The sequence below is a fragment of the Apodemus sylvaticus genome, chromosome 23, assembly GCF_947179515.1.
Source record: "Apodemus sylvaticus chromosome 23, mApoSyl1.1, whole genome shotgun sequence".
Taxonomy (NCBI): Eukaryota; Metazoa; Chordata; class Mammalia; order Rodentia; family Muridae; genus Apodemus; species Apodemus sylvaticus.
The window spans coordinates 51615160-51641257 of NC_067494.1; the positions used below are offsets into that span (position 1 = coordinate 51615160).

At 38.3% G+C, this 26098-nt stretch overlaps 1 protein-coding gene across 10 annotated transcripts in view; it reads left to right on the forward strand.

Moving 5' to 3' along the window:
- Positions 1–26098, forward strand: part of LOC127673655 (zinc finger protein 431-like) — an 826992-nt gene that overhangs the window by 399896 nt on the left and 400998 nt on the right. For 6 of the 10 annotated variants that reach the window (XM_052169433.1, XM_052169432.1, XM_052169435.1 and 3 more), the window contains 3 exons: positions 4610–4736; positions 4984–5044; positions 6330–8335. In XM_052169433.1, coding sequence (XP_052025393.1) covers positions 4610–4736; positions 4984–5044; positions 6330–7779 — 1638 coding nt within the window. In that variant the 3' untranslated portion in view covers positions 7780–8335. Of the gene's footprint in view, positions 1–4405; positions 4524–4609; positions 4737–4983; positions 5045–6329; positions 8336–26098 lie in introns of those variants that run through there. The other 4 variants (XM_052169430.1, XM_052169429.1, XM_052169428.1 and 1 more) reach the window with 2 other exon arrangements.

Below are 26098 nucleotides of genomic sequence, written 5' to 3' on the forward strand. Positions count from 1 at the left end.
GAAGACCAGCTGAGATATTCAGACACCAGTACTGAGGCACTACTGGATTTTTCAAATTTCCATTGATTTACAGCTCTGTTTGTATTAATTGGCCCTCAGCATTTGAAACATTCTCATGATTCCAAGCCTTTGATTCTTAGGAAACAGGGGGCATACATTTTTTTCTGAACATTGTAAAGTAATTCAAAGCTCTGTCTGCCATTGTTTAGCACAGATTATAGGCTAGTTGGGTGGGACCCTTTCCACCCGGCCTGTAGGTTACCTTGCTCTGTCCTAGATTGATCCTGAACTCAGGAATCTACCTGCCTTCCTAAGGTTAAACAAACAAACAGACAAACAAACAAACAAACAAACAGGTAGGTGGGGTAACTTTCTAACAAGTTGTCTCACAGTGAACTTCTTTTGTTCCTTCAAATTCATTAATACATATAATTCATATTGAATATGAAAATACTTCATATTGAATCATTAGTTTTGCAGTGTTGAGAAAAAATATATTTTCAAACTCATGTATTATGAGTTATATACCTTAAATGCAGTCCTGAAGGTCCCAGTGTTTACCATTTTGCTGAGACATAGTCACACCATTTACTCCTGGACTCCAGCTGTTTCTAATTATCATGGAGTCATTAATCTTAACCGGGAGGACATTCTTTGCAGGAATGTGAAATATGTGCACTATTATTGCCCACTGTAGTCTGAACACTCCAGGAAGCTCACAACAGGGCCCTGTGCCAGGTGCAGAAACTATGTCACTCAGTCCCATTAGGGCCAAGCCAAGCTTTATGCTCCATTACAGAAGTTAGTTCCAGATATTTGCCACCTCACAACCTTCTTCCACTGAAGATTTCCATACATTCTCATGGCCATTTGGCAATCTGTCCTCTCCCTCTGAAACCTCCCAATTTCCTCCTATTCTCCCCTCTCCGACCAAGTTCCTTTCCTCCATCTGTCAATCATGACTATTTTATTCTGCATTCTAAGGGAGATTTGCATGTCCTCACTTGTGCATTATGTTTTCTTTACCTCTTTTGTATCTGTGTAGTATAACCTGTGTATCCTGTATTTTATGGCTAATATCCACTTATAAGTGAGTACATACCATGCATTTCCTTTTGCGACCAAGTTACTACACTCAGGATAATAATTTCAAGATCCATTCATTTTCTTCAAAATTAATGATGTCTTTGTTTTTTGTACCTGATTAGTATTTTGTTGCTTAAGTGTACCACATTTACTTCATCTACAGTTTTATTTAAGGAACATCTCGGTTCCAGTTTCTGGCTATTACAAATAAAGCTGTCATGAACATAGTTCAGCAAATGTCTTTGTGGAATGTTTGAGCATCTTTTGGGTGTATGATCAGGGGTTGGGCACATAGCTGGTTTCTGAGATAGAACTATTCCCAGTTTTCTGAAAAATGCCTAGTGGTTTTCCAAATTGCTTGTAGAAGTTTGCACTCCCATCAACAATGGAGGACTGCTCCCCTTCTTCTACATCTTGCTAGTTTATGCTATACCTTGAGTTTTTGATCTTAGTCATTGTGATGGGTGTAAGAGTTGTTTTGATTTGCATTTTCCTGATGACTAAGGACTTAAGAACAATTTTTTAGTTTCATCTCAGCCATTTGAGATTCCTCTGTTGTTTATTCTCTGGTTAACCCTGTAATCCACTTTATAATCAGGTTCTTTGGGTTGTTGGTGTTTAACTTCTCAAGGTTTTTATAAATTTTCTATACTAACCCTCTGTAAGATGTAGGTTTGGTGAAGATCTTTCCCAATCTGTAGGCTGCCTTTTTGTCCTATTGCCAGTGTCCTTTGCCTTTCAGAAGCTTTGCAATTTCATGCGGTACCATGTATTAATTGTTGATATTAGAACCTGAGCCATTGGTGGTATGCTCAGGAAATTTTCTCCTGTTCAAATACTCCAAGTCTTTTTCCCAGTCTCGATTTCTATGAGATTCCTTGTCTCCAGTTTTGTATTGAAGTCCTTGATCCACTTGGACTTGAATTTTGTGAAAGGTGATAAGTATGTATTGATTTTCATTTTTCTACATGCATATATCCAATTAGACCAGTACCATTTGTTGAAGATGTTCTATTTTTTCCATTGTTTGCTTTTCTTTCTTTATCAAAAATCAAGTGTACATGGATGGGTCGGTTTATTTCTGGGTCTTTGAGAGGATTCCATTGGTCCATATATCTGTTTTTGTACCAATATCATGTCATTTTCATCACTATTGCTTTGTAGTGCTATTTGAGTTGAGGGATGGTGATTACTATTGAAGTTCTTTTGTTGTTTAGGATTGTTTTGAATATCCTTTTTTTTCATATGAAGGTAAAAATTGCTCTTTCAAGGTTTATAAAAAATTGTGTTGCAATATTGACGGCGCTACATTGAACCTGTAGATTGCTTTTGGTAACATGGTCATTTTCACTATGTTAATCCTACCTATCCAGTGCTTGGCTGTGAGTATCTCTGTATCTGTCTCATTCAGCTACTGCTAGAGCCTCTCAGAAAATACCTGTGCTAAGCTCCTGTCTGCAGGTATAACAACGCATCAGTAATAATGTTAGGGTTTGGTGACCACCCAGGGGATAGATTCCAAGTTGCACTGGTCAATATTCAGTCATTTGTTCATGCTCTTCTCCATTTTTGTCCTTGCATTATTTTTAGAAAGGAACCATTTTGAGTAGAAAATTTTGAATGTAGGGGCCTCCACTGGGGCCTTGTCTTATGTTCTGGAAGTGGTCTCTTCAGATTCCTTATTCCCTCTATTGCACATTTGGCTAAGGTTACCACATTGGGTCCTCAGAAACTCCCCTAAGTGTTTCTACTCTAAGGGAGTTCTTGTCACTCATTGGTATGCCAAATGTCAGTGCCCTTGTAGTAACAAAGCTAGCTCCTAAATAATTGAAACTAGACTATTATATTTATTTATCAAACGTTAAGGGAACAATAACCGAGCAGTTTTCTATTTTCATCCTTTAAGTTGATTTGATCAATTCCAAGTCAAAAATCCAATGATACATTCTTGCACTGATCTAGGATAGACCCTCTACCATTATTCTTTTCCATGTCATGGTTGGAGGAGTTCATGCTTTATTCTATCACCTTCTCACTCATTGGATTATTTGTTTTTATTGAAAAAATCAGATAATTAATGGGTAGCAATGCTTATATAATATTGAGACACCAAATTCTGAAAATAATGATTACAATCAGATATGGTAGCCCAGATATAACTGTTTGAATAATACCTTGATAATCTTAGCACAGTGTATAATAACCTTATCACAAAAATTCCTAGCTTACACTTTTTGTATTTTTTGTTGTAGTTCTGGATTCTATGTTTATTTTTGAAGGCAGTGTTTATCTGTGTAGGTTTGGCTGTCATAAAGTAGGGGTGGAAACAAGGTAGGCCTCAGACTTAGAGATCAACCTAAATTTGACCCATGGGTACTTGAGTTAAATGTGGAACACAGTGCCTGTCATTTTTGCTTGCTTGTTCTTACACTATTGGCTGCTGGGCCTGGAATGTAGGATTTTGTACATGTCAAGCATGCGCTATTAGGCTGAGCTTTACCCACATCTTGAATTTGTTAATTTCGGTGGAGAGTATCATTCTGCTTTCTACTTTGGCGTGTATTGATGACATTAGTACTTCCTAAACCTCCTTAGTCATTGAAATGTAGGTGAGTGACATTGTTCTTGCCTGTTGTGTTGCCTTTACATTTCGGTTGAAAAAAATGTGGTTATTTTGCCTTTATGCATAAATATGCATCTCATGTGTGTCCGGTCCTCTCAGAAGCCAGATGATGGCTTCAGAACTCATTAAGTTATAGTAATGATTACTTATGAGTCCCTGTGTAAGTACTGGCTGTTGGGCACACTTCTTTCTTTGCAGAAACAGCAACTGCTCTTCACTACTGAGCCAGCTGTCCAGCTTTATGCCATTTATTTATCATCAGTATTTACATTGCTAATATTTCATCTGTCTTTGTAAACATGTCTTCTCTTTTAATAAAATATTGTTTCATGTTGCAATTAAAAATGGGGCAACTCAGTTTATAGGAGATGAATATACAACTGGAGTGAATGTATAATTCATTTAAAAAACTTATGTAATATTTTGATTTGTTACTTTCTTGTGGTTTGAATACTGGGTCATAGTATACAACTCTGACTGTCCTAGAACTCACTGTCTAGACCAAACTGGCATCAAATACAAGGAGATACGTGTGTCTCTATATACTCAGTGCTGAGATCAAGTGCATTCACCAGTCTAACCATCTTGCTCATTGCTTTTGTAGTTAGTAATTATTCATACATCTCCTATGTCCTTGCTACTATTGATCTTTTTGCTTTTCTCTTTATGTCTATTAATTGGCTTTTCTCTTCCAAGGGTTTATCCAAGTGAAAAGGTGAAGAAATGAGAGATGAGAACCTCATTATTAGTTTCCTTCAAAATTGACTTGGTGATCATGATTACATTATTACTTGTGCGTCAGGAAACACATGGGGTAAGTACCAAAAGTATTTGAAAATTTGTCAATGAAATGTACATGTCTAATATTTTATTATCATGCTACTTTTGTATATGTTTTAGAATGCAGTGACATATGATGATGTAGTGGTGAACTTTACTCGGGAAGAATGGGCTTTGCTGGATCCTTCCCAGAAGAGTCTCTACAAAGATGTGATGCTGGAGACCTATAGGAATCTCACTGAAATAGGTAAGACTGTGAATGTTGTTTCTCTTTTTAAAATAAGGAAGCAACTGTACTACTTTTGTTGATATGGTTGTCTGTATGTTGGTTTGCTTTTGTTGTTGTTATTGATGTACTTCCATAGTTTTATTTGAGAAAGAGGAAGTGGGCGTGAATAAATTAGGCCTGTTTCTAAGTATCACTGAAGATATATTTTTTTAATTTTATCTAAATTCCCGTAATATATCATCAATTTTTTGGTACTACCTTCTAGGCTATAACTGGGAAGGTCACAATATAGAAGAAGATTATGAATATTCTGGAGGACATAGAAGGTAATTTCCTTGTGCATGCTGATCCTAATATGCTTATGCAGAATTCTTAATTTGTTCTTCACATTTTAGTTAAAATCAAGAGTATAAATAAGCACAGCTTTATGAATACTGATTACTAAATTCTCATGGAAAGTATAATTCAGTGTTCCGTATTCAATTTGTGTTTGCAAGACTTTCCGTGAAGACCAAAATCATGGAAACAGTGCTTTAAAACCATTTCAAGCACAGCTCCATTCAAGCTACACTGTAGAACTGTCAGTCTGTTTAGTCTCATACCATTCAGATAGGGCAAAAAGTGTACACATTGAATATGTAATCAGTTAATATCCAAAACTGGCTAATAGGCAAACGGTCCATTGTATACTGATGATTCTCATATATTGTGGTCAAGTTGTTAAGATTATTGAGAGTGGAAGTTCATGGAAGGTGAAAATGTTGTAGTGAAAAGGTAATCCAAACGCTAGGAACGATAAGTAAAACAAGTAAATTGGGTGAGTAAAAGGTGGATATATTTTGTTATTCTTCCTTTCATAGGCGTATTATATGAGATATATCAATCAATCTATCTATCTATCTATCTACCTATCTATCTAATCTAGCTATCATCTATCCCTTGAACATAAATAACATAATACTCTGCCTATGGCATATTGACATAAAATCTATAGTTCTCTAAGAGGACAGCTAGAAGATTTGTAGTTTTCCCTGCTTAAAATAAATTTGTTGAAAATTCTGAAGGTTGATAATTAATTGATTTCACAAGTTCATTGTGAATACTTCAACAACCTTAGAATATAGAAAATCCCTATGACATATCGGTAATGTAGACAGTTTCTATTTATCTTTTTTAACTTGCAAATACTGTATGGCTCACATTATAGGAAAATTTATTAATGCAATCATTGTGGTAAGGATGTGAATGCTTGCACATTTGCTCAAATAGGTAAAATCCTACTATAGAAAAAGGATACTATATTTTAAGCCATGTAATAAATGTTCTTACCATCATAAGTATCTTTTGAAGATGTTAATAATACCCATAATGATGAAAAGGACCAAGAATATAAACAAAGCGATAGAACCTTATTATATCTGATTCTTCTCTACAATTAGAAAAGATTGTTTAACAAATCCATACAGATAAATGATGTATTAGTATAATGACTAGGGTAAATCTTATACATGTAATGTAATGTGCCAATTACATACAAAGGTTTAAATGAAGTCCTAGTGTAGAAAAACTCTCTGAATATATCCAATGTGTTAAAGCCTATTTATATCACAGGCATCTTCAAAGATATGAACCAGTTACTACTGGAGTGAAACCCTGTGAATGTATTCAATATGATGGAGCCTTTGCAAGAAACAATTACCATCAGATACATAAAAGCATGCATACTGGATCCTTTGTGTCTTATTCTGGTCTTCGAATACACAGAAGAACATACTCTGGGAAAAAAGTCTATGATTGTGATTGTGATAAAGTCTTTGCTCATCACAGTAATCTTCAAAAGCATAAAAGAACATATACTGGAGAGAAACCCTATGAATGTAACCAATGTGGAAAAGCCTTTGCATTTCACAGTTATCTTCAAATCCATAAAAGAACACATACTGGAGAGAAACCCTATGAATGTAATCAATGTGACAAAGCCTTTGCAGGACTCAGCACTCTTCAAATCCATAAAAGAACACATACTGGAGAGAAACCCTATGAATGTAATCAATGCGGCAAAGCCTTTGCAGATCTCGGGCATCTTCTAAGGCATAAAAGAACACATACTGGAGAAAAACCCTATGAATGTGACCAATGTGGCAAAACCTTTGCACATCAAAACACTCTTCAAACTCATATAAGAACACATACTGGAGAGAAACCCTATGAATGTAACCAATGTGGAAAAGCCTTTGCACTTCATAGTAATCTTCACAGGCATAAAAGAACACATACCGGAGAGATGCCCTATGAATGTAACCAATGTGGCAAAGCCTTTCCACGTGACTACAATCTTCAAATTCATAAAAGAATACATACTGGAGAGAAACCCTATGGATGTGACCAATGTGGCAAAGCCTTTGCAGATCACAACTATCTAAAAATCCATAAAAGAACACATACTGAAGAAAAACCCTATCGATGTGACCAATGTGGCAAAGCCTTTGCAGATCACAACTATCTAAAAATCCATAAAAGAACACATACTGAAGAAAAACCCTATCGATGTGACCAATGTGGCAAAGCCTTTACAGGTCTCAGCCATCTTCACAGGCATATAAGAACACATACTGGAGAGAAGCCCTATGAATGTGATGAATGTGGCAAAGCCTTTGCATATCACAGATATTTTAAAATACATAAAAGAACACATACTGGAGAGAAACCCTATGAATGTAACCAATGTGGCAAAGCCTTTGCGCATCAAAGCCATCTTCACAGGCATAAAAGAACACATACTGGAGAAAAACCCTATGAATGTGACCAATGTGGAAAAACCTTTGCATATCACAATGCTCTTCATAACCATAAAAGAACACATACTGGAGAGAAACCCTATGAATGTAACCAATGTGGAAAAGCCTTTGCATATCACAGTACTCTTCAAAACCATAAAAGAACACATACTGGAGAGAAACCCTATGAATGTAACCAATGTGGAAAAGCCTTTGCACAACAAAGCCATCTTCACAGGCATAAAACAACACATACTAGAGAGAAACACTATGAATATAACTAATGTAATAAAGCCTTTGCAAGCAACATCGATCTTCAAATCCATAAAAGGACACATAATTGGATAATAGTGCTATCATAGCGCTATGTAATCAATGTGGCAAAGCACGACACAGTCACCTTCAATGTGGCATAAAATGTGTGGTTGCACGACACAGTCACCTTCAAACCCACATAAACACATACTGTAGAGAAACCCTAGGAGTGTGACCAACATGGCAAAGCCTTTGCACGATATAGTCTTCTTCAAAATTATAAAAGAACATATACTGAAGGGAAATCCTGATAATGCAGTGAATGTGGTAAAGGCTTTGCTTGTTATGGTGGTCTGTAAAGGAATTTAAAAAACACGTTCTTGAGAGAACCCTATAAATGTTATCAATTTAATAAAGCCATTTCCTAGCAGTCACCATCTAAGGCATGAAACTTAGTCATGAGATTATAGTGAGTGGGGGTGTCTGACTCTTGCCTTGAGAGTGGGGGTGTCTTGAGAATTCCTTTTCCTCCTACGTAATTGTTCTGCTAGCTTTGATATGAGGCTTTGTGCCTATTTTTATTAAAATATGATTTGCTTCATTTGATATCCCAAATGTCCTGCTTGTTTTTCAAGGGAAATGGTTGAGTATATGGGTGTGATGTTAGGTTGGGAGGGATGTAGAGAAGTGAATGGAGTCATACTTTGGTCCAGATATAAAGTATGAGATGAGAATTAAGTAAGAGAATTTTTAAAAAAAGAGGAACTGCATACATTTACACACATACTAACCAAAACTTGAATCAAATATATATTTAACTGTAACAAATTAAGGTAACCTATGTATAGAATTTTCACTATATGTCTCCCTGCCCTCAAGGATCATCTGATTTTGATCCATGCAGGCAATGGGAGCAGGACAGCAAACTTGGGGTTCACAAATCCTGTGCGTATGGACAATGAATGATTAATCCAGTTCCAGCTGAAGGGAGTGAGATCAGTTCTACTTATAGTGATTCAAGGCTTATATAATTTGGAGGACTGGAGATAGGATCTTCCAGAATGGGCAAAGCTGTAGGCCTAGAGTACCAAAATGCCTCATTAGCATGGGCAAGCATTTCAAGAATCTGAGAAGCTAAGATAATGGCTACTTATCATGATGAAGTTAGTTAATCCTATATTCCAAGTAAGTCACTGTGACATTTCTAAGGTGGAGGCCTGTGTGGATCCTCTAAATTTCCTAGACAAGGACAGAAAATAAGAAGCCCCCCAAAATGAAGGCTGTTTTCTGTTGTATATTAAGCCTCAAAAGGCTATTTAATCATGGGTAGACTTTGACCTTAACAAGCAGAGTTTTCCCACTTTTAAGTATAAATATTGTGTTACAAGTTTTAGGCTAAGTTTTTTTTTTTTTTATACAGATTTTCACCATATGTAATAAACTTTCAAATGTAAACATAGTTTTCCACATACTCCGAGGAGACATTTTTTGGAGAACACAGGCATTTTAGAGGTAAATATTTTAAGACTGTTAAATTGCAATATCTTAGACAAAAGTACATTTAAAATGTGGGGCTGACAGGTTTTACACATGCTATATTTTTTATTGTTTCCTCAGAAATCTGTGAATCTATCCACCTCAAGACCCAACTAATCTGGTCATAGGCACAAATCCAACAGATGTTCCATCTTACCATAAGGACACTTGTTCAATTTTTGTGCATGCAGAGGCCCCTGCTCATTGGATGATGAACACAGGAAGATTTTATGAAACTAAAAGTTTCCAAGAGTAGATCTGTGTCTTCCCACAATGTCTGAGAGAAGATATATGGAGGCCTATTCTGTCTGAGTCTTTGGAGTTCTAATCTTCCAGTACAGGAGGGTATATTGTGCAGTCTCCAGGCTGGATGGTCACAGGTAGTGAGGGTTCTGGGTAAATCTAGAAATTAGAAGCAGAAGAGCTTGTAGCTCACAGATTCTTTCCAGGATTCTCCTCTGATCCAGGTGGAGGGAGGTGTGAGGTAAGCCATAAACTGTGCTGTGTTTGGGGGATGGGCACCAGGAAACACAGGATGGCTAAACTCCCAGAGTTCCTTCTGATGGGACTTAGCTGGACCATCACAGTGATTCTGTTGGAATGTATGAAACCTGGTTTTATCTATTTGAGGGTCATTCAATGTGAATTTCCTCTGGAGAGGGAGAGACCACAGCTCTGGTCATAGGAAGCTGTGTTGCTTATAATATCATTGCCCAGTGTGCATAACAGGGTTATAGGTAACAAAGTGTGCATCGGGAAGGAAGATTTAAAACTCTAACATCTGGTTTCTAGAAAGTTCCTACGATTGCATTCCACAATCAGTTTTGTGTGATAAATTTTACTAAGTGTTTAGAAACTCTTAGAAAAAAAGGTGATAGGGATCTTCCTTCAGCTATATTTTATGAGAATTCTTTTACATTCCTTCTACCGCACAGGTATGTAGACACTGGGGCCTCTCTACTGGGACAAGAGGTAAGTAGTTTCCGGACAGTCAGAAGATTAACAGTTTTCAAGCTCACTTTCAGCTATTATTGCTGAAGTTGTGAGGTTTGGGTTTGCTTAATTTCTATGCATATGTACTCATAGTTAATATTTATCAGTTTCCTTTTCAAAGCATTATACACTTATAAAGGATCCCTACATTCTATGCCCCATTAGTCAGAAAATTTCATAATACACTTAAGCAGTATCAATCTGACTCTCTAATGATACTCTCGTTGTTCAGGTAAATGTGAGTCTTCAGTCATCTTGTCTGCATTACAGGTTGAAATAGAATATGGAGAAGAGGAAGCACAGAATCTAGCTAAAGCATTTACATTAAAAGTGTTTTTGTCATATTCTTTTATTTTGTATGTGGGGAAGATAATGTAAATATTAAGCATTTTACAGCTAGAGTTTTCAGAAAGTTGAGAAGCAAATAGCTAGTATAGTATAGTATTAAAACCCAGAAATTTGTTTTATTTGGATATAATGAGAACTGTCTGAGAATAAATCAGAGTGAATGAAAAACTAAAAATGACATTATGAAACAGAGAATTATTTTTGTTTGTATTTAAATAATGACCATAAATGGTAGTTGAACAAGAATGCAATAGCTTTAGACAAGTGACTCATCTATTTCTTTTCTCCCAAGTATATAACCCATTTCAGATGGTAACCCTTTCATTTTTGACTTGCAGAATTTTTTTTTTAAACTGAACATCTTTTACAAAGCAGTTAATATTTGATATATAAGTAATGTATTAATGCTCTATTAAATTACATATGTAGTTTGCATTTCTGGAATACTTATTCAAATAATAGTTTTTCTTAGAGGGAAGGATGGATATTTTTCTAATTGAATAAACAGTTAACTTTTCCTGTGGCCTATGGATTACATTCTTTTCACAAAACTAAAATATAGTATGTATATGTATATATCTAGATAGATAGATATATTTATATGTGTATCTATACATACATACATACATACATACATATATTCTTTGTGTGTGTGTGTGTGTGTGTGTGTGTGTGTGTGTGTGTATTTCACATTCTAGAATGTAAAACTTTTGATTTCAGAGACCTCGAGAGGGCCTACAAATGAGCTAGTCATAAAGTCCTATAAGACTTTCTGGGGGGTATTGGATACTGGTTCTGAATTGACACTGATTCCAGGAGATCCCAAGAAACATTGTGGCCCTCCACTTAGAGTAGGGGCTTATCGAGGACAGGTGATTAATGGAGTTTTGATTGATGTGCGACTCACAGTAGGTCCAGTGGGTCCTGGCACACATCCTGTGGTCATTTCCTCAGTTCCAGAATGTATAATTGGGATAGATATACTCAGAAATTGGCAGAATTCTCACATTGGTTCTCTGACCTGTGGAGTGAGGGCTATTATGGTTGGAAAGGGAACATGGAAGCCTTTAGAGTTGCCTTTGCCAAAGAAAATAGTGAATCAAAAACAGTATCGTATTCCTGGAGGAATTGCAGAAATTACTGCCACAATCAAGGACTTGAAAGATGCAGCGGTGGTGGTTCCCACCACATCTCCCTTAAACTCTCCTATCTGGCCAGTGCAGAAGACAGATGGATCATGGAGGATGACAATTGACTATTGAATTTTTTTTTTTTTTTTTTTTTTTTTTTTTTTTTTTTTTGGTTTTTCGAGACAGGGTTTCTTTGTGTAGCCTTGGGTGTCCTGGAACTCACTCTGTAGACCAGGCTGGCCTCGAACTCAGAAATCCACCTGCCTCTGCCTCCCAAGGGCCAACTATCGAAAATTAAATCAGGTAGTAACTCCAATTGCAGCTGCTGTACCAGATGTAGTTTCGTTACTTGAGCAAATTAACACATCACCTGGAACCTGGGATGCAGCTATTGACCTGGCAAATGCCTTCTCAGTACCTGTCCATAAGGACCACCAGAAGCAATTTGCTTTCAGTTGGCAAGCCCAGCAGTATACCTTTACAGTTTTGCTTCAAGGATATATTAACTCTCCTGCCCTGTGTCATAACTTAGTTAGAAGGGACCTTGATCGTTTGTCTCTTCCACAAAATATCACATTGGTACCAGCATAGTGGCGTATTCCTGTGACAACCTGACCATGTTTTGGGGAGGACTGTGGAGGGACTTTGGAACTTTGGGCTAGAAGATCTATTCGGTGTTGAGAGTTCTGGAAAGTTCTGTAGGAGCTTGGAAGATAATGTTGAGAACAGTGCAGAAGATGGAGGCCTGGCTTGTGAAATTTCAGAGGAAAGATTAAAGACTCTTACAGTGGCCATGTTTTGATTGTGAAGATTCTGTGGTTTTGGTTAGCTGGGGCTGAAGAGTCAGCTGTGATTAACAAAATACTAGAACCACTAAAGCAAACCTTGTGTTACTGGGACTATTGATGCTGGTTAGCTGGAGCTAGGAAATTATCGGTGATTATTAAGAGACCAGCATCACTGAGGTGAAATCTTCTGGGAAGTGTTTTTTGAGAGCATAGAGAGTGTGTTCCAGAGATAGCCACATTTGTATTTTGTGCTGTGGCTGGACTTGGTACTGTGTAAGAGTCACCCAGATGGTTCTGGTTTTGAAGGCATGAAGGGGTCATGAAGAGCAGCTGAGGCTCTTGGCACAGTGAGAGGCCACGGAAGGCCATTGGTGAAGGTGCAGCCTCAGTTGCAATTGACGGCCCAGGACTTGAAGGGGTCATGCATAGGAGCAGAGGCTTGTCACCATGAAGAGAGCCTATGAGAGGCTATTGGTGAAGCCTCATTACAGTGGAAGATAGCAGTGTTTTGGAGACGCCAGTACCATGCCATGACCACCAAGAACAGCAGCAGCAGTGGAGTACAGGCAGCTGGAACCTAGAAGACAAGGTGTGTGCTACAAAGGGCAGAGCTGGAGAAGTGACTCAAGCCCTTGGAGGAGCCCAGAAGATCGTGAGTTGGATCCCAGGCATTGAACCATTGGAGTTTGAGTTTTGCTTTTGGTTGTGACTGTGCCCTGATATGTTTCCCTCTTGACGGAAGAAAGTATTTTAGTGGAGCCCACAGTTAAGAGACTTTGAATTTTTAAAAGACATTGAATTTTAAAGATATTGGACATTTTAAGGTGATTGAACTTTTAATATGTAAAGACTGTGGGACCTTTAAAGTAATTTAGATCTTGGGGATGAATAAGAAAGTAAGGGTTGAGGCTTAATAGTGATGTATTTGTGTGTCAAGTTGACAAGGGGTCAATTGTACTGTCTGGCTTTGTGTGTCAACTTGACACGGGTTGGAGTTATCACAGAGAAAGGAGGTTCAGTTGGGGAAGTGCCTCCATGAGATCAGCTGTGGGGCATTTTCTCAATTAATGATCAAGTGGGGAGGGCCCCTTGTGGGTGGTGCCAGCTTTGGGCTGGTGCTCTTGGGTTCTATAAGAAAGTAGGCTGAACAAGCCAGAGGAAGCAAGCCAGTAAGAAGCATCCCTCCATGGCCTCTGCATCAGCTCCTGCTTCCTGACCTGCTTGAGTTCCAGTCCTGACTTCCTTTAGTGATGAACTGCAACGTGGAAGTGTAAGCTCAATAAACCCTTTCCTCCCCAACTTGCTTCTTGATATTTGTGCAGGAATAGAAACCCTGACTAAGACAGATGGTGATCCTCTTCACAACAAAATGAGAATAATCTCTGTCAAGTCATGCTTTCCTTCTCTTCACTTATTTGCTTTTCTTTGTTCATTTTTTAACCATAAGGAGAGTCATCTTGGGGCTGGAGAGATGGCTCAGCACTGACTCCTCTTCCGAAGGTCCCGAGTTGAAATCCTAGCAACCATATGGTGACTAACAACCATCTATAATGAGCTCTGATGCCCTCTTCTGGTGTGTCAGAGAGAGAGACAGAGAGAGAGAGAGAGAGAGAGAGAGAGAGAGAGAGAGAGAGAGAGAGAGAGAGAGAGAGAGAGATTGAGATTCATCTTATTGGTGATGCTAATGCTGTCTTTTTAAAAAAAATTAGATATTTACTCCATTTACATTTCAAATGTTATCCCCTTTCATCGTTACCCCTCCAAAACCCCCTATCCTATCCCCCACCCCTGCTTACCAACCTAATTCTCCCACTTTACTGGCCTGGCACTCCCTTACACTGGAGCATCGAGCTTTCACAGGACCAAAGGCCATCCTCTTCTACATGTGTATATGGAGCCATAGGTCCCTCTATGTGTACTCTTTGGTTAGTGGTTTAGTCCCTGAGAGTGCTGGGCGTACTGGTTGGCACATATTATTTATTGTTCCTCCTATGGGGCTACAAACCTCTTCAGCTCCTTACATCCTTTCTCTGGCTCCTACATTTGGGACCCGATGCTCCGCCCATTGGTTGGCTGTGAACTATGGGTATTTTGATCCCCCCTCTAAGAAGGACCAAAGTATATGCACTTTGGTATTCCTACTTCTTGAGCTTCTTGAGGTCTGTGAATTGTAACTTGCGTATTCATGAGCTTTTGGGCTGATATCCACTTATCCACTAGTATCCACTATGTGATGGTGATTCTCTTCACTAAAGAATGAGAACTCTATCTTTCAAATCATTCTTTCCTAGTCTTCACTATTTTGCTTTGTTCATTTTACTTTTCCTTCTTCACTGCATTTTCATTTAAGAAATATTGAATTAGTGTATGAAAATATATGCTTCTTTCATACAATATAACAGGACCACAGTTTCTCTTCCCCTTAATTATTCCAGTTACATAAACCCTTCCTCTCCTATTCTCCTTCCCTTGACAAGCCACCCCTTCTTCTGTTTTCTCCTTTTTAAAAAGGTGCTTTCAAAGAGGAGACTCAAATGAAAGAAAACAAAACAAGATAGTAAAGACATGGAGAAAGTCCTCATTTGGGGAAGTACATAGCGAGCCAATAGGAAGAAAAGAGCATCAAGATTAAGCAAAGGAATCAGAGCTACATCTGTTCTCAGGAAAGGGGTTATTCAATTCAGAAAGGTAATAGCCATAACATAAGGAAAGGCCCTTACTAAGACCCACACAAGACCCATTTTTGCTATTTACATATTTGTGAGGCTCCCGAAATCCAGGCAGTATAAGGATTGTGTTCTCTCTCAAGTCTCGCACCCCAAGTTAAACCAAATATTTTTTGGCACTCAACAAGTTTTTTTTTTTTAATATTTATTTTATTATATGTAAGTACACTGTAGCTGTCTTCAGATACTCCAGAAAAGGGCATCATATCTCTTTACAGATGGTTGTTAGCCACCATGTGGTTGCTGGAATTTGAACTCAGGACCTTCAGAAGAGCAGTCAGTGCTCTTAGCTGCTGAGCCATCTCACCAGCCCTACACTCAACAAGTTTTGTTACTAACTTGGCTCAGCATGAGGCACAAGAGATTATAGGTTGAGGATTTTCTAGCTTGGTTTGTGCCAAGGCTTGCTTTCTGTGGTCTGAGGAGTACTTTCTCTCCACAAAGAGACTAGAACAGAGGACTGAAGGCTCCAAGGCTGCATTTCACATTTGGTGATCTGTATGGAAGTTGCCCAAAGCAACGCAGCCATTTTTTTTTCAGTGTCCATAGAGCAAAATGTTTTTCGTAAAATCGGCATGCATTATTTACAGGTCCCCTAGGCTATGTATCCTGTTCCCAATCTTGAAGCCTTGCTGCCTATAAAAGATGGCAAGATCAGGATCATTAGGATCACTGTCATCTTTCCCTGAAAATTGCCAGTATCCTACATTCGTATACTAACCACCAAGTGGTCTCTAATACCAGCTCTTTCTCCCTGTATTGTACTCTCTTCCTATATACCATCCTGCAAATGCTTCCTCCTTATTCATTGTCCATTTTCCTCAGTCTACCTGGAGAGTCTATTCACGTTCCCCTTAACAAGGAGATGCATTCATCCCCATGTACCTCTTCTCTTTACATAACCTCTCTGGATCTGTGGAGGATAGCGTGACTATAGTTTCCCTAAAGGCATGTTAAAATTGACAATTTTCATGGAAAATTAGAGAGTAAAGTGGTAGACATGTAAAACATGGCTAAATTAATTGAAAGATGAAATAGAAACATTTTATGATAGAATTGAAGATTTACATGGAAAATGTTTCTGATAAAATTGTAAAAAAATTTTAGGTGTTAGAAATTTTAAAAATGTTAGAATTGAAGATTATCAAGAAAAATTTTATGTAGATGTAGTAATGGTAGGCATAAAAGTTTTCCTAAGTTGATTGAAAGTGGAATTATAAACATTTTCTGATAAACTTGAAGATTTACATGGAAAATATTTCTGATAAAATTGAAGAAATACATAGAAAAACATGTTAAAATTTAAGATTATCATAGAAATTATACAGATAAAGTGATAGGCATAAAGATAATTCTAAGTTTATTGACGGTGGAATTATAAACATTTTCAGATAAAACTGAAGATTTTTGGTAAAATTCGAGAAATATATAGAGAAACATGTTAAGCTTGACTATTTCATGGAAAATTTTACAAATAAAATGGTACATATAAAAACTCTAAGTTAATTGAAGGTAGAATTAGAAAGATCTGTGATTAAAAAAAGATTTACATTGAAAACATTTCTGGATACACCCAGCAGCCAGATAGGAAAGGGCAGCCTGCACTGGTGAGTCCGGCCCTGCAGAGCAGAGGATCCAGTCTGGAGGCCTCTGGCAAGAGCCTTCCAGTCTTAGCCTCTGGATCAGGAACAGCCTCAGCAAGAGTGCACCATCTCTAAGCAGTGTAGGAAACCCCAATATACAGCAGCCAGCGAGGAGACAGTCAGCACAGCCTGCATCCAGAGCTGATCAGGGCCACAGAGGTACATACCCAAATACAACTACAAGAGAGTGGGTCTCGGCTGTCATCTTTGCTTCTGTGACTGTGCAACAGATTGGTAGGCAGGTTTCACCAATGCCCGGCTGACATTTTCATCTCTTAATGTCCAAATTATATCTCGTTCATCTCCTTCAAGTGTCCTTTTGCTCTAGGAGATGTTCAAGCCATGTAGTGAAATTTGGCAATAGTGTCCAAGCATTCATGAGTCATGTGTTGTGTGAATCTCATACTTGTAACCTATCATTTCCCCCAAAGTTTCATATAATACTCACTTTGGTAACTTAGAAGTCATGGATCATATATCAAGGGAAATCATTACCTAGAAAGCATATTTCATGGCACATACTCTGTGGAAGGCATGTGCCTATAACTCCTCACATATTGAGTATATATTTTGGGAGGGTCTTGCCTGTGTCCCTGCATTCATGTTGGATATACTGTGTATATCCCATGACCCATGGTGGAAACCTACCATATATTGTACATAGTCTATGGTAGGATGACATCTCTCTTGCAGTGGTCATGGTGCATGAGGCTCATACCTGTATACAATTATCCATAATGCACGTACTGTGAGAGTGCTTTATTTAACCCAGCACTCAGTGTGAAAGTATATACTAGATGCAGTTCAGTAACCAAGCACTCATGGAACATATGCTGCTAGACGTTCATGGCTCTAGTGGAACATTTATGATGCAGGTACTGTAGTGTTCTCACCTACTCTCAGAACCTTGGCCAATTGATCAGTTTTGGACATGGATTCATTCTCAAGGATATATTGGTTGGTTGGTTTTAGAACAAACCAACTACAAAACGTTCAACCTAAAATGTATCCTGTCTTTAATACATGAGAGGACAAAGATTCAGTAGAGATGAGGGAATGGTCAATGATATAATGGCTGAAGTGAGACCCATGCAACGAGGCAGCAAAAATCCCTGAGAGTATTCACAATACTCTGTTACTCTTGCAGACAGGAGCCCAGCATAACTGTCCTCTGATAATATCCACCCAGCAACAGACTGAAACACATGCCTAGACCCACAAACTTACATTGAATTGAAATTGGCAACACTCATGGAGGAGTTTGGGGAAAGACTGAGGTCCCTCAATTGGATGGGAACTCCACAGGAAAATCAACAGTATCAAAAAACAAGCACCCCTAGGCATTCACAGTAACTAGATACCAACCAAAGAGCATACACAAGGTGGAGGTTTGGCTCCTGAGTCATATGTAAGAGATGTAGATCTCAGCCTTTATATGGGCCACATACTGGTGGGTTGTATCCGTGAAGCTGATGCTTGTGTGATGACAGATTAGGAGAATACAGTCTTAGACAAAGATATTCTTAGGGGAATCTCAATCACTCAGGAAATAATCACATGGACTAATAGGAGATGAGGAATTTAACCCCATTTTGAAGGCATAAGGCATTCAAGTCAACTTTAGCCACTGAGGATGAAAATGGATGTAGAATGTCAGTAGAACAAAAGGGCATTCACTATTTCTGTCATACAAATGCTTTACCATTGAATACAGTGCAGGCACTCTATAGATTTATTAACTACCATCTTAAAAACACCATCAATTTTATGAAATGTTGCAAATTAACCTCAGCTGACATGTCCTGAGATTTGTAATTTATGAAAAGGTTTGATCAAGCATGGGAGGGAGAAAGTGTGTTCTAAATCTTCGGTAATCCCCCATTAGATACTCTATTCAAGGGAAGTAACTACATGCTGCTTGATATGTGCCTTTAGACGCCTCATCTTGAAGGCAAAATATATCTGCATTTTGTCTACACAGTCTGTTGGACTCTCATCTAAAAAGAAGCTTCTAGACTCTTTTTTCTTGGAATTCGATGGTTTCCTGGGTCTTCAGGTATTCCTATTTTTTGAGAAACCACCAGATTGTTTTCCAATGTGGTCGTTCCAGCTTTGTAGTCCATGGAGAACGGAGGAGTTGTGTTCCTGTTTTTTCACATCCTAACCAGCATATTATGTCCTCTGAATTTTTTATTGAAGCCACTCCAATTCTTGTGAGCAAGAATCTCAGGGTCCTTTTGATACATTTCCCTGATGATAAAATATGTTGAACATTTTGTCAGTGCTTTATGGCCACTGGAGATTCCAAAGTTGAGCATCCTTGTTTCAATCTGTCCCTCATTTTTAATAGGGTTATTTGGTTCTCTTATAAATCTTATCTTATCCAGATCTTGGTTTATTTTGTATATTGAGCCATTTATTGGATACAAGGTTGTAAACGATCTTTCCCAACATTTAGGTTGCTGTTTTGTACTATTGACAGTGTACTTTGCCTTACAGAAGCTTTTCAATTTTATATGGTCCCATCTGTCAATTGTTGAATTTACAGCTTGCATCATTAATATTCTGTTAAGGAGAATTTCCCCTGTGCTGATGCATTCTCTTCTATTAGAATCAAAGCATTTGACTTGATAATGAAGTCCTTGATGCACTTGGACTTGAGCTTTGTACAAGGAGAAAAATGGATCAATTTGTATTCTTCTAAAACAATTGTTGAACCAGCACCATTTGTTGAAAATACTTTCTTTTGTTGAAAATACTTACTATTGTTTTTGTTTTTTGCAAAGATTCATTGAATATTGGATTGTGGATTTATTTCTGTCTTCAGTTCTATTCCATTGATATACCTGTAGGTCTCAGTAGGAAATTCATGTAGTTTTTTTCACTACTGCTCTATTTAAAACTTTAAAGTCAGGAATGATGATTCCACAAGAAGTTCTGTTATTGTTGAGAGTTGTTTCTGCTGTCCTGGGTTGTTATTCCACATGAAGTTGATAATTGCTCTATCTCTAAAGAATAAATTTAAACTGTAGCCCACTTTTGGTAAGATAAGCATTTTCATTATGGTAATACTGATGATCCATGAGCATGGGAGATCTTTCAATCATCTGAGTTTTTCAATTTCATTCTTGGGAGAGTTGAAGTTTTTGTCATAGAGGTCATTCACTTCCTTGTTTAGGGTTACACCAAGACATTTTATAGTTATTGTGACTATTGTGAAGGGTGTCATTTCCCTAATTCTTTTTAAGTCCATTTATACTTTACGTAAAGGAGGGCTCTGAGTTAAATTAATTATATTATATTATATTTTAAAGATTTATTTTATTTATATGAATACATTCTAACTGTCTTCAGACACACCAAAAGAAGCCATCAGATCCCATTACAGATGGTTTGGAGGCATCATGTAGTTGCTGGGAATTGAACTCAGGACCTCTGGATGAACAGTCAGTTCTCTTAAACACTGAGCCATCTAGCCAGTCCTTGAATTAATTTTATATATACCACTTTGCTGAAGTCATTTATCAGCTGCAGGAATTCTCTGGCTGAACTTTGGGGTCACTTGTTTACTATCATATCATCCAGAAATATTGATATCTTGACTTCTTCATTTCCAATTTGTATGCTTTGACCACCTTTTGTTGTCTAACTGCTCCAGCTCCAACTTTGAGTATTATATATATATATATCTCAGATGTGCACCTTGGATATCATGTGGAGTTTTTCCCAATAGCTGTTTCTTGTAAGTGTTACAGTGGTCTAGCTCTTCTGCCTTGTCTGGCCTCAGTCAAAACTGATGCAACTAGGTTGGCAAAGACTTAAAATTCCAGGGACAGAGGATACCAATTGGAGCCCTTGCCCACTACAAGAAGACAGAGGCAGGGAGAAGGGACTATGGGAGGTGGTGATGAGAAGGGGGACACTGAGCAGGTTCAAAAGTGTATGTGTAAAATAAATAAATAAACAAACAAACAAATAAATAAAAGAAATAAATAAATCTGTAAAGTAATCATTGAAAAAAGAAAAAGAGGGGCTGGAGAGATGGCTCAGTGGTTAAGAGCACTGATTGCTCTTCCGAATGGCCTGAGTTCATATTCAAGGAGATACATAATGGCTCACAACCATCCCAATTACATCTGATGCCCTCCTCTGGAGTGTCATCTTCTGAGAGCAGCTACAGTCTACCTACATATAATAAAGAAAATAATCTTTAAAAAAATATAAAAGAAAAAAGAAGAATAGAAGCATCAGACTTAAGATGTAGGAACAGATAAAAGGAACAGAGAGGAACAGCCACACCCACATATAATACACCCCAACACACATACTCACCCACCCAAATAAATAAAAATGAATACATTGATCAAAATAGTTCAATAAGACTATGACTATTTGGACTGGATATACTTCTGCCATCAATCAGAAGAAATTTAATGACTTCTGTAATAGCATCACCAATAACTGGAAGGCCAGTTAACAGTCAAGGTGCACATTGAGTAAACAAGAGAGGTGTGTAATGCATTAGAAGTGGTAGGAGTAGCTACATTTAGGGTAGTATGTCATGAAATTAAAGTTTCCACTGTGAAGAATTTAAAGTTATATTTTTATAGCTACTAATAAATATAAACACATAGTTGTGTCATTTCTTGAAATTTTGAGATAAATATAATATTCACTGATAGAGATTTTTAAGTCCTCCAAATACGAAAATAATCCTCAAAGTCCATATCTCCAGGTCAATTGTATAGAAACATTAGCTATAGTAACATTCCTTAATACAAAATGAGTAAATTGGGAATAATGTATCATGACTATTAACAAGGACACTTCACCACTGAACTAGACTGCACTGTGATTGGAAAAATACATGTATTTTCACATTTCTCATGTTGTCTCTTTTTGGATAAAAAGAATGGCAAACTTGAGGAAAGCCTTTCAGGGTTTAAAGGGTTAAATCTGCATTGGGAGTGAGTGCATAAGGGGGAATCATGTGGGATACCGAGTGGTATTCTTGTAGCTTAAAAGGCCTGGGATATCATGTGGGAAACATGGTACATGTTAACAGTATGTGGGTCTGTTTATAGGTGCCAAAGCTTAGCTTAGAGAGGTTCTGAGAGAAAAAAGTAGTATCTGGAGGTAGTGATAAGAAAAATAGTGGATCCAAGCTGATGACCTGTGTTCTGCTTGATAGAGCTTTTCCAGTCTGCTTCTCTGTTCTGTTTTCTCTCTGGAGTTTTACCTGTCTATATTGTGCTTACTTCTATTCTAAGAGGTCTCTCTGTCCATGTCCTGTTTTCCTGTTTGCCACCCTTCTCTCTCTCTCTCTCTCTCTCTCTCTCTCTCTCTCTCTCTCTCTCTCTCTCTCTCTCTCTCTCTCTCTCTCTCTCTCTCTCTCTCTGTTCATTCCACAAGCCTTTCCCTCTATTGGTCCTCAAAATTTTCTGGATTGATCCTCTCAAGAAGAATACAGGTACAGTGTTTAATTTTACCTATCAATCCAGTCATTTACTCCATGTTTTCCTTTTGATTTGCTTATGAATCATCATCCCGTGTCCCCAATGCTTTGATTCTTAGGAGATAGGAGGCATACATGTTTTCTTAAAATTTCAAAATAACTCAAAGATCTGTCTGCTTTTGTCACGCACCAAAGATAGGCTGGTTGGGCAGGACTGTGTCCTGAAATTACTATTTTCACCAAGCTATAGGGTAAGTTTGTTCTGTCCTAGGCTGATTCCAAACTCAGGAATTTATCTGACTTTGTGAACTTAAACAAACAAAGAAACAAACAAACAGTCAAACAAACACCTTCAATCACTGTCAATAACCACTCCCTAAAAATCTTAATATTCTTCTTTAGTAATTTTCTATCAAGTTGGTTAACAGTGCAGCTGCTTTTGTTCCTTCAGATTATTGAAGACCCTCATAATTCAAATTGAATCATCATTTTTGACTATCTGAGAAATTATAAATTTTCAAACTCATATATTTAGAATTCTTTCCCTTAAGTGCTTGTCTAAAGGTAGCAGTGTTCACCATTTTGTTGAGACACAAACACTCCCTTATCTCCTGGACTCCAGCCATTTCTAATTATGATGAAGTCATTAATCTTAACAGGAGAACATTCCTCAGAGGAACATGAAAAATGTACAGTATTATGCAAGCAAGCCTGTTGACCACAGCAGCCCTGAACATTCTAGGAAGTTCACACCAGGGCCCTGCCCTAGGGGCAGGAAACATGTCACTCTGTTCCAATAAGGTTAAGCCAGGCTGGGCACAGAGGGAACTTGATGCTTGCAGAAGGTAGTTCTAGATGTTTGCCACCTCCTCACCTCCTTCAGTTGCAGATTACCATACATTCTCATGGCCATCTGTCTATCTGTCCTCTGCCCCGCTACACCTGATCCTGAACCCTCCCATTGTCCTCCTGGTGTCTCCTCTCCCACATAGTTCCTTCTCTCCACCTGCCGATTGTGACTAGAGGTGGTCTCTTCAATTTCATATTCCCACTGTTTCAGCTAATGTTACCCATTCTGAGATCCTAGAGTGTAGCCCATGATAGGTCTCTACAACGTTCTGAAAGTCACCCTTCTACCACCCAGCAGCTGCATATTGCCTTTCACACTGTTGGCCCCTGGGCTTTTCTCCTGTCTCTCCCATACCTGATCATGCTTCCTTTCTCCCTTCCTCTATTCTGTCCCACAGCGCTCCCTCCTTCTCCCTCCCGTGTCAATTTCATTCTTCTAAGTGTGATTGAAGCCTCCCGACTTGGGACTTCCTTCTTTGTTTAACTTCTTGGGTTCTGTGGGGTATATCGTGGGTATTTTGTAATTTTTGTCCAATATACTTTTCAGTTACTACATACTTTGTATGTCTTTTGGTCTGGGGTACCTCTCAGGATAATATTTTCAACTTCCACCCATTTCTCTGCAAAATTGATGATGTCTTTATTTTGGAAGCTGTGTAGCATTCTGTGGCGAAATCATGTTCTTCAGATAAGGTACAATCCTTTAGTTCCAGTTTCTAGCTATTATGAATAAGGTTGCTGTTGTGATCATAAAAAGAGAAAGAAGTGTCAGGGAGGTGTGGGGGTAGGGGTGCCTCATTGGGCCCATGCCTAGGAAGGCATTCCTTCCCGTGTGGTGACACACACACACATACACACACACACACACACACACACACACACACACACACAAATACATGATGATGTCATAGTACAGAAGAGTTTATTCAGGGCATGTGGAGGAGAGTTTCAAGAGTAGCAGGGGTAGAGAAACGTACAAAGAGGGGAGAGAAGAGAATCAGAGGCCAGCCATGACCATGTAGAGAGTGGGGGTGAGGCAAGGTGGGAGGGAAGAGCCCAAGAGGGCAAGAGAGAACAAGAGGATAAGAGAGAGGAGGGGCAAGAAGCCCCTTTTATAGTGGGCCAGACCTACCTGGATGTTGCCAGGTAACTGTGGGGTGGAGCATAGGCAGAATCCTAACAACTGCTATGAACATAGTGGAACACATGTCCTTGTGGTATTGTGCAGCATCTTTTGGGTATAGGTCCAGGAGCAGTGCAGTTTGGTCTTCAGCTAGAACTAATTCCAAATTTCTGATTAACTTGCAGATTGTGTTCCAGTGTTTTTACCAGTTTGCAAACTCAACAGATATGACCCCTTGCTCCACATTCTCAACATGTACTGTCCCTTGAGTTTTTTATTTTTGACATTCTGATGGGAATAAGATGGAATCTCAGAGTCATTTTGATTTGCATTTCCCTGGCTATTGATAATGGTGCACATTTCTTCAAGGGCTTCTTGGCCATTCAAGATTCCTTTATTGAGAATTCTCTATTTATCTTTGAACATCAGTTTTTTGTTTTGTTTTGTTTTGTTTTGTTTTGTTTTTCGAGACAGGGTTTCCTTGTATAGCCCTGGCTATACAAGGATCTCAGAAATCTGCCTGCCTCTGCCTCCCAAGTGCTGGGATTACAGGTGTGCACCACCACCGCCCGGCTTCTCATTCTTTCAATATTGTGTTCGTTTTGTTTTGTTTTGTTTTGTTTAAGTAAAAATTTCTAAGTAATCAAGTCATTTATGAGTCAGGGATTTAAATTCAATCTTCCTTTCTCACCACACTTAATGTTGACTTAAACCAGTGGTTCTCAACCATCTTAATTATTTTTGTTGCTACTTCAAACTGTAACTTTGCTACTGTTACAGTTTTTAATGGAATGTAAGTATTTTTGGAGCTAGAGGTTTACCAAAGCGGTCTGGACCCACAGGCTGAGAGCTGCTGACTTTAACAACCCATTCTTCATTTATCAAATATAGATACCAGACTTTTTTGCTAAGCCCTGGGGAAATTCAATTCCAAGTTCTAAAACTTAAACTTATGGGAAGGAGATGTGTTTAAAAAACAAAACAAAACAATGGATTTAACAGAAAGCCAAGGACGTTGAATTCCTTTTCCCAGACTTCACTGTTTCAAGCCCAGACATACACACTTTGCTTCTCATAAAGTAAAGATCTTGACTGTCTAAATTTCTAACTTTTTAACTCTGGAATTCAGGGTATTTAACAATCTATATCATCCTTTTGAGTCAGTTTGTAATCATGTCTATTTATTATTATGCAACTCCCTTAGACAGTTACCTATGAAAAACTTTAAGCTGGGCGTTGGTGGCATATACCTTTAATCCCAGAACTTGAGTGGCAAAGGCAGGCAAATCCCTTGACCAAGGCTCTAGCCTGGTCTATAGAGTCAGTTCTAGGACAGGCAGGGCCACACTGAGAAAATCTGTCTCCAAACACTAAAAAACGAAAAAAGAAAGAGAGGGAGGAAGAAAGGAAGGAAGGAAACAGCTTTTATTTTATACAACTGTTCCAAAAATACTTTCTACATGTTCAATTCATAAAATGGGTTCTAGCTATATTTAATGAAAGGCAGTCATGGCAAATCTCCAAATAAGGCAGATTCCTCAACAGATAACTTTATAAATACTTAAAAATATTTGCTGGGCCGGGCAGTGGTGGCGCACGCCTTTAATCCCAGCACTTGGGAGGCAGAGGCAGGTAGATTTCTGAGTTCAAGGCCAGCCTGGTCTACAGAGTGAGTTCCAGGACAGCCAGGGCTACACAGAGAAACCCTGTCTCAAAAAAACTTCTCTCTCTCTCTCTCTCTCTCTCTATATATATAT